Source organism: Littorina saxatilis, linkage group LG9 (assembly GCF_037325665.1).
Source record: "Littorina saxatilis isolate snail1 linkage group LG9, US_GU_Lsax_2.0, whole genome shotgun sequence".
NCBI classification, from domain to species: domain Eukaryota; kingdom Metazoa; phylum Mollusca; class Gastropoda; order Littorinimorpha; family Littorinidae; genus Littorina; species Littorina saxatilis.
The window spans coordinates 8,171,346-8,186,226 of NC_090253.1; the positions used below are offsets into that span (position 1 = coordinate 8,171,346).

Below are 14,881 nucleotides of genomic sequence, written 5' to 3' on the forward strand. Positions count from 1 at the left end.
TGTTTTTAAATGTCTCAAGAGTTGTATAATAACCGCGTCTTAAAACCCCTTGCCTGCGCGAAGAATTTAGTTTCATAGATACAATGAAAATCACAAAATACTGAGAAAACGGTCTCCAGGGGAGGCAATCATCTGGCTGGAATTCAAATGGTAATCTACAGCGGTTGTTTCCCTTGCCTGCTTAAAAACGCAGGGTCTTCTTTCCCAAAAAGATCCGAGCATGCATCAACGTCAGATTAAGTATATTAAGATGTGTGGTTAAAGTCATAACTGATGAATGTATCTTTACGTTCTGTTTATTAAAAGTTTCATCTTCTTTCGTCATCTTGGCCCATTTGAGACATGCTACTTCGAATAAATGTCAGAAAGGGAGATGAGAAAGTGTTGGGTTTCCTGTGTCTGTGGACACCTTCTTTGCCCTGGAAGTTAAACTTGTTTTCTTATATTTGTAAACATTATTCGATGTTTGTTGGCTTGTCTGACCAGCTTTTTTTGTCGCTCCGACGGTAACATTACGTTTTCTGTTTTATCTTTATCGGCCGTTGTACACGGAAACACGAATCAAAATTCGGGATGGTTCCGCAGATTAAACAATAGCCTGGTTGGCTTTAACTTCGGCAATCCACGTTTCACATGAAGCTCAAATAAATATAAATGTTTTTGTTACCCAGCTCGTTATGAAAGAAACGTCGTAAAAATGTGTAATCAAACACAAGAAAGGCAAAACAAGTCTCGGATGAGACGAAAAACCGAGGTCCCTTCGTGTACACTACATTGGGGTGTGCACGTTAAAGATCCCACGATTGACAAAAGGGTCTTTCCTGGCAAAATTGTATAGGCATAGATATAAAAAATGTCCACCAAAATACCCGTGTGACTTGGAATAATAGGCCGTGAAAAGTAGGATATGCGCCGAAATGGCTGCGATCTGCTGGTCGATGTGAATGCGTGATGTATTGTGTAAAAAATTCCATCTCACACGGCATAAATAGATCCCTGCGCCTTGTGTCCGAGTCTGGAGATACGCGCGCGATATAAGACTTCATATAACAATAATGTTATTTGAAAGTTATATTACTAGCTCGCTTATAATGATGATCTCGCTTGTGTATTCTAAGTGTTTGTCTGTCTGTCTACTTAAAAGACTGGTGGGTCGAAGTTCAATGAACGTTTTGTTTTGTTTTGTTATAAATATAACGTTACAATAACATGCCATTATTGTTTTATTATTTCGAATTTTGGAACGTTGACAATCTATTTGTTTTTGAAGAAGATAACAATAAAATCGTACTCACCAGAAAACAGCAACATGAAAATGTGTTTATGGGCGGGGATGTAGCTCAGTCGGTAGCGCGCTGGATTTGTATCCAGTTGGCCGCTGTCAGCGTGAGTTCGCCCCCACGTTCGGCGAGAGATTTATTTCTCAGAGTCAACTTTGTGTGCAGACTCTCCTCGGTGTCCGAACACCCCCGTGTGTACACGCAAGCACAAGACCAAGTGCGCAACGAAAAAGATCCTGTAATCCATGTCAGAGTTCGGTGGGTTATAGAAACACGAAAATACCCAGCATGCTTCCTCCGAAAGCGGCGTATGGCTGCCTAAATGGCGGGGGTAAAAACGGTCATACACGTAAAAGCCGTGGGAGTTTCAACCCATGAACGAACAAACGTGTTTATTGTTACCTTGTTCTATTTCTCCTACCTGCAGTCCCGTGTACAATTTTTTTTTAAATGGGTATATACATAATTATAGCCTTATCTTAGTTCTCTATCCGCTCGCCAGGTGTCAGCAAAGAAGAGCGAGCAGTGGTCAGCAAGACTCACCGACAGCTGTGTGACTCCGTCATGGCGGAGGACATCGTTGATAGGCTGGTTCAGGGTCACGTGATCCACTTTGCTGACAGACAGGAAATCCTGACGCCGGGCAAGAACCAAGACCGTATGCAGATCCTACTGTCAAAGGTCAGTGGGTTACGGAGGGATGAGTAAAAACATCTTAGCATTTTAGAAGAGATAACTTGACGCGCGTGAAGGAGAAGAACAAGAACAAGAAGAACAAGAACAAGAACAACAAGAACAACAAGAACAACAAGAACAAGAACAAGAAGAACAAGAAGAACAAGAACAAGAAGAACAAGAACAAGAACAAGAAGAACAAGAAGAACAAGAACAAGAACAAGAAGAACAAGAAGAACAAGAACAAGAAGAACAAGAACAAGAACAACAAGAACAAGAACAAGAAGAACAAGAAGAACAAGAACAAGAAGAAAAAGAACAAGAACAAGAACAAGAAGAACAAGAAGAACAAGAACAAGAACAAGAAGAACAAAAACAAGAAGAACAAGAACAAAAAGAACAAGAACAAGAACAAGAACAAATAGAACAAGAAGAAGAAGAAAAAGAAGAAGAACAAGAACAAGAACAAGAACATTGCCCACACTGTGAAGTGGCACTGAAGACACTCTTTATTCGCCGTTATGTTTCTTTTTTCCTAAAAAAAAACTGGGTTTTTGGCTCACGTAAGTGTAGCCTATGCGATCGTAACTTTGTCTGTCTGTGCGTGCGTGCGTATGTGCGTGCGTGCGTGCGTGCGTGCGTGTGTATGTCTGTGGTAGAAACTCTAACATTTGAAGACGTCACATTACATTGACGTCACATTATGACGTAAGAGGGTTAGACGTCACGCGAAGGAAGTACTGAAAGTCTCGGTCATTATTATTTTGAGCGGGCCGAGACTAGTTGGCAGTCGTGTCCCTGTAAGTAGGCTACATAGACAGACAGATCTAGATCTAGTGTCTCGCTTTCTTGCAGTTTCACCTATGCTCTTTCTGTGTGTGTGTGTGTGTGTGTGTGTGTGTGTGTGTGTGTGTGTGTGTGTGTGTTACTGTTTGTCGATTTCTTACGTGAGCCTTGATGGCTTCGCCTCTTGTTAATGTATGATATTCTTGCGCGAAATTGCCAAAATGTGGATGTGCGCATACATTTTAGACGATGCAACACTAACACACCATTTGCTTCGCCGAATAATCGCATCGCAAAAAGTGTCGATTTGTCGGCGTTGTGAAATCATTGATGTGTTATAGGGTTGTATGTGTGTTTGACAGATCGTGGGCAGCAAGTCGTCCTCAGCCTTCAAGATTCTCATGGACTCTCTCAAGTTCAAGTACCCCCGGGTGTATGAATCCGTCAACAAGGTCAAGAAAGTAGTGCAGCGGGAAGGAGTCTCTGAAGTGATGGGTAAGTCACTGTGACAATGATTATTGTAATGAATTAGTAGGCTGTAGGCTGGGGTGTCGTCCCCCCCCCTCCCCCCGCTGAAAACGGTAACTGTCATTGCCAACCATCTAGGTTCGCAAATCTGTTTACGTTTCAACGCAAAACGTCTACTAAACAAGATAGCATGCGTATGACCAGGTGCGTCCATCTTTGGAGGCAATGCCATTCAAACAGGAGTGAAGTCCATCGTTGGAGGCAATGCCATTCAAACAGGAGTGAAGTCCATCTTTGGAGGCAATGCCATTCAAACAGGAGTGAAGTACATCGTTGGAGGCAATGCCATTCAAACAGGAGTGAAGTCCATCGTTGGAGGCAATGCCATTCAAACAGGAGTGAAGTCCATCTTTTGCAGGAGCATACCAGGACACAGCAGCTGTCCGATCCTATCACTAACAAGGAACTTAGTCGAAAAATATCGACAGGGGGCCGACAAATGGTTTAAATGTGAAATGTGTGTATAATAATGGGTGTGGGTCTGAAATCAAGTTAGGTAGTAGTTAACATTTGTTTAAAGAAAAAGAAGACAAGTACAGTAATGCAATATTTATTGTGAAAACCAACGATTGTACAAAGAACATGTGAGGCAACATTATGTCTATGATGGTGTGAAGAAAATTAGTTATGATTTATACTAATATTATTTAGACTTGAGACGGCCCTTGACTCAGACGACTCTGTAGACGGATTGGTTCCGTCCTAACGCAGAATGCAAGTGCGCAGTAGAACTGCTTACAAAACGATTATAACAAAACACTGATTCCATTATTGAAAAGGGGGTATCAGGTAATGTTATAGTTTTTACAAATTGTAGCAAAGTCGACTAACTTTACTATGCACGACGTTTGCTTGCAAATTACAACACAAACGCGAAAAACTTAACTATTTGTAGAGTTGTAAGGCATTGCAGACAAAGCAACTGCAAGAAAGTGAGGTTTTAGCAGTGTGGAAATCTGCTAAAAACGGTCTTATATATCCCTTCCGTTAACATGGTTTCGTCCGGCCATACATGTAGGCTCTTATGACACTGACCCTGAGCTGACCCTGAGGCCCTGAAAAGGTTTTCACGCAAAAATTCTCTCGAAGAACCAAATGGGTTCGGTGCATTTGTGAGTCTGTCACATGTTGAAGGGCCCCATACGGGTTGAAAGAGATAAGGTACTATGATACTATCGTGTTTTTTTGCAAACCTAGTGCACTACCGTTCTCACGAGATAAGTTACTTCTGTTTTGTTCCGTGTTTTTTTGTGTTCAATTGACACCATGTATGAGAGATGAAACAGAAAAGCCTGTTGTGAAAATGCACAAATTTGGAGCAAAAAACCAAACAAAACAAAAGTAACTGTTCTCATGAGAACGGCAAACAACGACACATGTTGACTGCCCTTAGCTAATTGAAGAAATCACCCCACTCCCCTCCCCCCTGCTGCTAGGTACACGTGTACTGAAGTTAACCTCTGGTTTGACCTGTGTGCCAAGAGTCAGATGAGAGAGACAAACCGAGAGCGAGCGAGAGAGAGAGAGACACACACACACAGAGACAGACATAGAAAGACAGAAGCGGAGAGACTCAGAGGGAGACACAGACAACTGACATACATACAGAGAGAGAGAGCTCGGAGAGAGAGAGAGAGAGAAAATTTAACTGATCTCGTGAGAACGGTTGACACCTTGCAAGGTTTTGAGACGGCAACAATAATAATTATTGTAGTTCTGTAAGACGTTATTTCTGTTTCATTTATGTACTGCACGGTCATCTGAAGGTAGAGACAGTCACAACACTGTCACTGAGCTGTCAGCGCTCGCAATGTTTACTATTTCGACAACACGCATGACAGCAACATAAAATGTTCAAGTTGATGATGTACGTTAGCACACATATACGAGGGCCCCAAAGGGGGGGTATCATCACGATCACGGGAAGGGAAATTTTAGCTTTCACGATCACAGTTACCTTGATTTTTGTTTTCACGATCACAAACACCTTGACGAATAGAGGATCATAGAGTGATACAGCTGTGAAAAATGTACGTTGAAAATAAAATGCTTTGCAATAATGCCCATCACGATCACGAAAACAAATGACAATCACGATCACGAGACTTGATTTTTTTGTCATCACGGATCACGGGCAAAGTCCCATCACGATCACAGAAATGGAAATTTCGGCAATCACGGTCACAGAAAGGTCATAAAACGCCAATCACGATCACGATTTTAAACCCTGTGGGGCCCTCATATACACTTTTCTCTTACCTTGTTGTACTTGAAGTTTGTAGTTCCACGTGAACAAAATCTTCTCGCGCAAAAAGTATCCAGTGACCGGATGTTGTGCAAAAGACTCGCCTATTATGATATAAGGGTGCGTCGGTGTACACTATAACGAACGCATCTGTCAACCAAGCAAACATTGACATGTACAACACTTATGTTGACAATAGTTCTCATAAAAAACACGTTTTGTCACGCTTGAGAGCATTTCTATGCAAGTGGTGACTACATTATACGTGGTGACGCGCAAACATTATTGTAGACCCCTTGTGCATAAAAATAGATTCTTCCACATTCTTCCACACAAAGCTTTTGTCAGTTGTTGAGGCCTTGCAAGGTTTTGACAGCAACAATAATTGTTGTAGTTCTCAAAGACTTTATTTCTGTTTCATTTGTAATATGTTGGGAAGACATAATTATGAATTGATCAACAAAATAAAACATAATAAAAAACGACACAACATTGTTAAAATCAGGATTGGCCAACGTTGAACGTTTACGAAGGCCTCAATCTTCACGCGCAAAAACCGTAGACCAGATTAATAGGTGCTTGATTTTGGTATTTTGAATTACATAACATTAAACCTTAGTTGGGCTTCACGGTCATGGCAACAGCCATAATAATATTATATAATGTATAATATTATATTTCAGCATATGTAAATTACATGTCATCATACCAAACTGTCATACATTTTTATTCCTACATTATTCTGATTGATCACAACCAAACCTACTATCCCCATTGGACACATCCAAATGCAAGCGCCTGTTCTTGACAATTTGCTGGGTGGGACTTTGCCAGACACACTGTTTGGCGCATGGCCTGTAGGTAAAATGTAAAAATAACAATGTATTTTCTAATTTGTGCACAAAAGCTTTTTTTTTTCTTTTTTTTTAACATAACAATGTTTAATGTCACTGTATGTTTGAAAGACCATGGTCACATTTGTAAAACAAATGTTAAATTAGAAAATGAATAACACTTTGGTTCATGATTTTTTCTACACCTGTGCTAAAAATAAGACATAAAAATGTTGGTATATAAGTCACTCAAATACAACTAGGTATGAATGGCTCGGTTTGAGTTTGTTGCAGTTGACCCTGCACATTGCGACCTATCATGTTTTTGCGATTTTGCCGTCACCCCTCCCATAGGGTGACGTATTTCACAACTTCCTGTGTTACACAAACTCTGTGATGACCAATTTTGCCTTCACTCCTCCCATAGGGTGACGGATTTCACAACTTTCTACAGATGAACAATGTTGCCTCCACCCCTCCCATAGGGTGACGGATGTCACAACTTCCTGTGTACACAAACTGATGACGTATTTCACAACAAAATGGCGCTGCCCATGGTCAACCTCGAAACTAACCGTATAGAATGGGGGCGTCCTCGCCCCCATAACAATTCTGTACAATTCACAGGTGTCCGTCGTCTAACCGACGCACCCGAATAACTTACGCCCAAGGCAGGCAAACAACTTTGTCTTTGCACAGCAGCTTTGTACAACCAAAACTATGGTCGGTGTATCTGTCCGACCGTTCGTCTGTCTTTCCCATTCTTTGTCTTACAATTCGGGAACGTAATATTCTTCACAACTTAGCTTAAAAAGTTTTGAGTAAGCTTACAGTTCGCCTACAAAAGCCATAATGACAGGGTGAAAACAATTTGAAGCTTTCGGTTTCTGCAAAAACAAACGTTACTTGAAGATGTTGTCCTAAACAAGAAATAATCACCGCACACTACGTTTAAATATATACGATACTGATACATGCACAGCCCAGTGGTGTCCTTACAAGTATTTGTCTTGTGTTGATGTGACGAAGTTAAGTCACCGAGACAAACTTCGTTCTCGAAATACTTTATAACTCGCTTGGAGATATTTAGAAGAAGTGATATTTTTTTCGTGACACCATCATTGGCAGTATGACGTCTTCTTGAACTTTTTTGTTTGTTTTGCTTTTGCCGTCACAGATTTAAATTGGAAGAGGGGGTTCGTTTAGTCGGTGTTGTTTGTCATTAACACATTAAGATGTGCGGGTTCCTGTTCAAACTGATGACCTGATTTCGTCGTGAAAATGCGTCACCTTTAAGCTCGTGTTATGACGTCGTTTCTGCCAAGGTAATTACAGAAACAACAGATTGCTCTCTCAAGCCTAAAAGGGAAGCTCTCTCAAAACCAGTCCTGTTGATCATTCAGTAATGATTGGACAAGCGTCATCGGCCGTCTCTGCCATCAAGTGCGAGCCCAAACAATTACACATGCTGGAAATAGGTAATACCAGGCCCATGTTGGTGACGACCGCATCATGTGACAACTCCTTACGTCACATTTTGATGACTTTGACGTCACATGGGTTGACCGAAACGACAGCATCATGTGTCAACTCCTTACGTCACATTTTGAAGACTTTGACGTCACGCGGGTTGGCCGAAACGACACATTTCCAGCTTCAAATCCAACATTGAGGTCAAAGTGAGAGTGGGCGGTTTCTTTTTTTAAAGTACCTCTGGTGCACTATTATACTGGTGTCGAAATGAAAATCAATGATCTTTTGACGATTACGTCGTTTTCTCCAAGTGCAAAATACGTGCGTGCGACACACTTTCGAAAATACCTTCCTAAATGCTCATCCTTTTCGGCCTGAACCCGACGCCAAAATGATAGGGTGGGCAAACAGAAACCGGGTATCACGTAGTTCGGTATCGCCCTTCTTTCTTATGTTCTCTACCGGAGTGTTAATCATGTACAATGTATTTAGACATCGTTACTGGGGAGAGAAACAAATGCAGGTGCTTACAATTTAGGTGTCAAACTGTTAAAACGACACTGTCTGTTTTGAAGGCAGTTTTGGGATGGGTCTGTGTGCTGATTAAAGGTTCAGCACGTGATATCAGACCCAGTGGTTGTTTTCTGTACACGTGTGGTTGGGTCGGATCTTCGAGTCTGGCAGGAACGTTTGGATAATAGCCGCATGTAGGAGTCAATTATTGTTGAATTGCTATGGTGAATTGTCGGGCAGACTTATTTTCTCTGCACAGAAAGAAATCTGACATGCTGGCACGGAAACAGACAGACAGCCAGACAAACTTTGTTTGCTCTCTTAATTCTCATCATTCTTCTTTTTCTTTTCTACTGTGTGCCGTGTCGTATTCCTCTTTATGTAATGTCCGTTTGCTTGTTTGATGTAATTTGCTTACACTGTATGTTTTAAAACAATGGCTTCAGCACTTCTATATTTTCTCACGAAAACAGTTCAGCGCACCATCTTAGATTTGGCCAGGCGTTCACATTTGATAAGACCATCCCTCCACTTGGTCATATTCCCCCCCCCCCCCCCAAAAAAAAAAGAACAGCTTGGGGCTCTCTGCGCACGGGGAGAAGTTGTTGATGAATTAATTAGTGTGTATAACATTTATATGAACATTGTGTGAACAGTACATGTGGTGAGTTTTGTCCGTATGATTAATTGTTTTATGTAGGTTGTACATTTAATTGTTCTATTTTGTATATGTTCTTTTGTAATGATATTATTATTATTATTAAAGGGATTGTGCATCTACATGCTGGTGGTTAGTTTCTGTGCACAGCGTGTGTGACTACTCCACGCCAACTGCAGACATCTAGGTTTTTCTTTTAAAACCAAGATATTATAATCAATTGTTACTGGGGTTTTGTTTTTCAGATGTAAATTCAGTATGCCAGGAAGGGCTGGCAACTCACTACCGGACGTTGTTCTCCAGAGTTACTCCCCTTCCCTGGTCAGACGGTCAGACCAGCATCCGGGATGTGTATGTCCCTCTGGATGTGGCGAGCGAGGACGGGTCAGTTCTAGGTCATCTCTGTCTGCCTGTCTGTCTCTTTCTGTTTCTCTGTCTGTCTGTCTGACTCTCTGTCTCTCTCTTTCTCTCTAACTCACACACTCAAACACACACACACACACACACACACACACACACACACACACACACACACACACACGAACACACACGAACACACACGAACACACACGAACACACACACGAACACACACGAACACATACACAGCCACAGACAGACAGACACACACACACACACACACACACACACACACACACACACACACACACACACGCACACACACACTCAAACACACACACACACACACGAACACACACACACACACACACGAACTCGCACACACACACACACACACACACACACACACACACACACACACACACACACACACACACACACACACACTGGTTAGGTGTGGCTATTTTTTAAGCATACCATTCATTAAATCACAAGCTTTTTTCACTCTCGAACATAAATAAAAGAAGGAAGACTAACAGAAAACGAGACCAAAATCACACTGTTATTCAAACACTGGGAATTTTTTCTATTTATTTCTAACACAAAATTGTGACGTCTATCTCGCTCTAGTTTGTGTGAGTGGGAGAGGCGGGGGTGGGAGGGGGGGAGGAGGTTTATAAGCCTATGCCCTATTTTCTCCGTCCAATTTTGCTCTTAAAATGTCACCCGTTTTCGTTACTTTTCCAGGAAGAAACTTCAACTCGGCCAGCTACTTCCGGCAGTAGTGACGTCAGGTCATGGCAAGCGCGTATTGGTGGAGGGAGAAAGCGGAAGCGGAAAGACATACCTGATGGCCATGTTGGCCTATCAGTGGGCCAGCCTACGAACGTACTTCAGCAATAATTATGACTTTCTCATCTATCTGGACGCACGCATGATACGAGGGCCGCTAGCAAAGGCTGTGCATTCTTTGGTAAGAATTAATTTTGTGTATGTAAGGTTTTATTTCTGTAGAGAAAAAGTCTAGAGAAGACATTGGATTAAAGAAATAACAATGGCCAATGTTTCCTTTTGTATTTTGTGGAAGTTCCCACCTAAAAGAATCTCCCGGCCACATATGTTGGAATTTACATTTGAGGCTAGCTGGAGTGCCACGGGTGGTTTGAAACTGAAACAATTGGGGTATCTTAGTGGTATTTGTCTATGTCAGTTACTTCCACGTGTGACTACCACGTAGGCTGTTGTTTGTTTTTCTTTTTGTTGTTGTTGCGAAATTTAACATTTCTTCATGCATCACACAATAGAGTCGACCAAACTCTCATCAGGCCAACAACGCGCATTTCACTGCTGTCTTTTAACTTTTTATTCACCGTATTATGATTTTGTTTCGAGTTATAAGGGTTAATTTGTTGTCATGTGTTTATGTTCCTTCTCCTTTGCGAGTTTCCACTATTATCAAGACCACTGGTAAAATCCTTGATTGTCACAGACTGTAAAAGGCCAAAAAACAAAATAAAGAAAAAGAAAAAAAAGAAATGTTAGTGAATGGAACGATTAATGTTTGACAATACAATACGTTCAAAAGAACATCGACCCAACGGGATTTACAAGTGCCCAGACAAATAAATAATTATGAGACAAATACAATTTATTTTAAATAGAATACTTAGCTCAGTGTGTGTTCGATGTGTAGCTGCCAAGGTGGCCATGCAGTCACAAACAAGGTCTGATGTACATGTAAATGTTACGAGTTTTGTCAAAAATGCGTTCCGTTAACTAACACTTCTTGTTTTTATATTTAGTCAAGTTTTGACTAAATATTTTAACATCGAGGGGGAATCGAAACGAGGGTCGTGGTGTATGTGCGTGTGTCTGTGTGTCTGTGTGTCTGTGTGTCTGTGTGTCTGTGTGTCTGTGTGTGTGTGTGTGTGTGTGTAGAGCGATTCAGACTAAACTACTGGACCGATCTTTATGAAATTTGACATGAGAGTTCCTGGGTATGAAATCCCCATACGTTTTTCTCTTTTTTTTGATAAATGTCTTTGATGACGTCATATCCGGCTTTTCGTGAAAGTTGAGGCGGCACTGTCACGCCCTCATTTTTCAACCAAATTGGTTGAAATTTTGGTCAAGTAATCTTCGACAAAGCCCGGACTTCGGTATTGCATTTCAGCTTGGTGGCTTAAAAATTAATTAATGACTTTGGTCATTAAAAATCTGAAAATTGTAAAAAAAAATAAAAATTTATAAAACGATCCAAATTTACGTTTATCTTATTTGCCATCATTTGCTGATTCCAAAAACATATAAATATGTTATATTCGGATTAAAAACAAGCTCTGAAAATTAAATATATAAAAATTATTATCAAAATTAAATTGTCCAAATCAATTTAAAAACACTTTCATCTTATTCCTTGTCGGTTCCTGATTCCAAAAACATATAGATATGATATGTTTCGATTAAAAACACGCTCAGAAAGTTAAAACAAAGAGAGGTACAGAAAAGCGTGCTATCCTTCTTAGCGCAACTACTAAACCGCTCTTCTTGTCAATTTCACTGCCTGAACGGTGGACTGACGATGCTATGAGTATACGGTCTTGCTGAAAAATGGCATTGCGTTCAGTTTCATTCTGTGAGTTCGACAGCTACTTGACTAAATATTGTATTTTCGCCTTACGCGACTTGTTTACATTTACTCAAGTTTTGACTAAATGTTTTAACGTAGAGGGGGAATCGAGACGAGGGTCGTGGTGTATGTCCGTGAGTGCGTGTGTGTGTGTCTGCCTGTCTGTCTGTGTGTGTGTGTAGAGCGATTCAGACTAAACTACTGGACCGATCTTTATGAAATTTGACATGAGAGTTCCTGGGTATAATATCCTCAGACATATTTTTTCATTTTTTGGATACATGTCTTTGATGACGTCATATCCGACTTTTCGTGAAAGTTGAGGCGGCACTGTCACGCTCTCATTTTTCAACCAAATTGGTTGAAATTTTGGTCAAGTAATCTCCGACGAAGCCCGGACTTCGGTATTGCATTTCAGCTTGGTGGCTTAAAAATTAATTAATGACTTTGGTCATTAAAAATCTGAAAATTGTAAAAAAAAATAAAAAAAATTATAAAACAATCCGAATTTACGTTCATCTTATTTTTCGTCATTTTCTGATTCCAAAAACATATAAATAATATTTGGATTAAAAACAAGCTCTGAAAATTAAAAATATAAAAATTATGATCAAAATTAAATTTTCGAAATCAATTTAAAAACACTTTCATCTGATTCCTTGTCGGTTCCTGATTCCAAAAACATATAGATATGATATGTTTGGATTGAAAACACGCTCAGAAAGTTAAAACGAAGAGAGGTACAGAAAAGCGTGCTATCCTTCTCAGCGCAACTACTACCCCGCTCTTCTTGTCAATTTCACTGCCTTTGCCATGAGCGGTGGACTGACGATGCTACGAGTATACGGTCTTGCTGCGTTGCATTGCGTTCAGTTTCATTCTGTGAGTTCGACAGCTACTTGACTAAATGTTGTATTTTCGCCTTACGCGACTTGTTTATTCTGTATTTTGAAACGTTAGCAGTCGGTCTGTTTTTGGATTTGCAAAAGGACAAAACTTTGAGCTGATTTGTTCGTGATGCCAGGTTTTGCCGGACAACTACCCGGTGGGAGCAGAGGAGTTCTGGAGGCTGCTGGAGACACATGCACGCACCACTATCTTCCTTATTGACGGCTTTGATGAGGACCATAGCAACGAGGAACTGAAACAGGTAAGGATTCATTCATACGGTCGGTGGTTCGTTCGTTCGTTCCTTCCTTCCTTCCTTCGAGTAACCTCCAGCAGATTTGCAAGAAGTCAAAAAGCGCGTTTAGCCTGTTTACAAACCGTCGAGAAGAAAGAAACTTGTACTTTGGGATTTGTTGAAGACTTTTTTTTTCTGGACAAGAAACGAAAATTAGTTTAAGACACGTCATTCGTTTTTTCTGTGGAAGGAAAAGTGGAGCTGATGATAGACAGTGACGTCATTGACAGAACTACTTACTAATTCTATAAAATATAATCAAATAGGAAAAAGTTAATAACGATGTTGAAACCTTATGAATCTGACCGACCGAGGTACTTACTCACGGAAAACATCGAAAACCAACCATAGAGATATCAGTGCAAGAATGAAAAGCTGCGTGTCATTTTGCAGCTAATTCTGGGCGACAAGTTACGCCACGCTTCCGTCTTGCTTACGTCACGACCGGAAGCACGCGCAGGGCGCTGGATGAGCCCGGATGAACGACTCTACGTCATGGGGCTGAGCAGCGTCAACGTGGGACGTTGCTTGAAGTCCTATGCCGTCATCTCGCAAATGTCGTCAGAGGAATATGACGAGTTTTACGATGTCGTCAACAGTCCGGAGTTTGAGTTTCGGGCTCACTTAGGTGGGTTGATATTGATTTTGTTAAATTTTAGAAGGTGATCGCCATTTTCATGTAGGCCTATAATTACCATACATTATTACAGCACGGAGAGCAAAGTTTACTGTGGTTTGCGCTATATAAGCTGTCATTATTATTATCATTAACATGCTGAGCGTCAGTTAAGGCTTTGTTTGGGCTCTCGGGGAAGTGACAAAGAATTTTAAGAACGAATTTTTTTCTCGGTGACTTCAACATATCAGGAGTAGAAAATTACCCGTAAGGTCACCGCCACGATATGCATGTATCGATGTCGTATATCATTAGTTAATTCGATTTTTATTTCTCGCTATAACACAGGTGAAACACATTAATTAATTGGATTCTTGTTTTTCGCTAAAACACAGGTAACCCCTACGTGTGCCTGGCGGTGTTCGGCGTGTACCTGACGACGGGGGAGGAGGGGTTGGCCACCATCACCACCCTCACCTCCCTCTTCCAGCAGTTCCTCGTCGCCGTGGCTACCAGCTTCTGCCGCAAGCTTGACATCGAGGTCACGGGGACCCAGTTCTCCGCACAGCTCATGTCGGGCATCGGCGAGCTGCAGCGACTGGCCTACAGGACACTGGTCACCAAGGTCAAGCTCTTGTCCGAAGCTGACCTCGACACCACCCTGCAGCACCTCAGAGCTGCGCAGGACGCTGGGAAGGAGGATGACGTCACGAGGTCCGCAGCGGGCAGCAGCAGCAGGGGAGGGGAGGGGGAAGTGAACGGACACGGGGAGGGGGAAGAGGAAGTAGGGGGAGGAAAAGGGAAACAGCCGGTCATCCCCGACGCAAGCCTTCTCACCAAGACGGGTCTGCTGACGCGGGTGGGAGGGGGAGGGGGTGGGGGGAGATGGGCCTTCACGTGCAGCACGACGCGTGAGTTCCTGGCCGCGCGCCACCTGGCGGACCTTCCCAGCGAGGCGCTGAACGAGGCTGTGACGGAGCAGAAGATCTTGCGTCATCCACGCTTCGCCCAGACCGCGTCCTTCCTGTGTGGCCTCTTCAGGCAGGACGAGACAGGGGAGTCCGAGGATCTGGCCTCACTGGTCAAGGATCTGTCCATCCAGGC

General features: G+C 41.9%; 1 protein-coding gene across 1 annotated transcript in view; it reads left to right on the plus strand.

Annotated features, from left to right (window-relative positions):
• LOC138975226 (uncharacterized) overlaps nucleotides 1-14,881 on the plus strand; it is a 53,822-nt gene that overhangs the window by 33,821 nt on the left and 5,120 nt on the right. Inside the window, exons 6-12 of the mRNA XM_070347886.1 lie at nucleotides 1,783-1,961; nucleotides 3,104-3,236; nucleotides 9,237-9,375; nucleotides 10,097-10,322; nucleotides 13,003-13,128; nucleotides 13,555-13,789; nucleotides 14,173-14,879. Of these exons, the coding sequence (XP_070203987.1) occupies nucleotides 1,783-1,961; nucleotides 3,104-3,236; nucleotides 9,237-9,375; nucleotides 10,097-10,322; nucleotides 13,003-13,128; nucleotides 13,555-13,789; nucleotides 14,173-14,879 (1,745 nt within the window). The remainder of the gene's footprint in view (nucleotides 1-1,782; nucleotides 1,962-3,103; nucleotides 3,237-9,236; nucleotides 9,376-10,096; nucleotides 10,323-13,002; nucleotides 13,129-13,554; nucleotides 13,790-14,172; nucleotides 14,880-14,881) is intronic.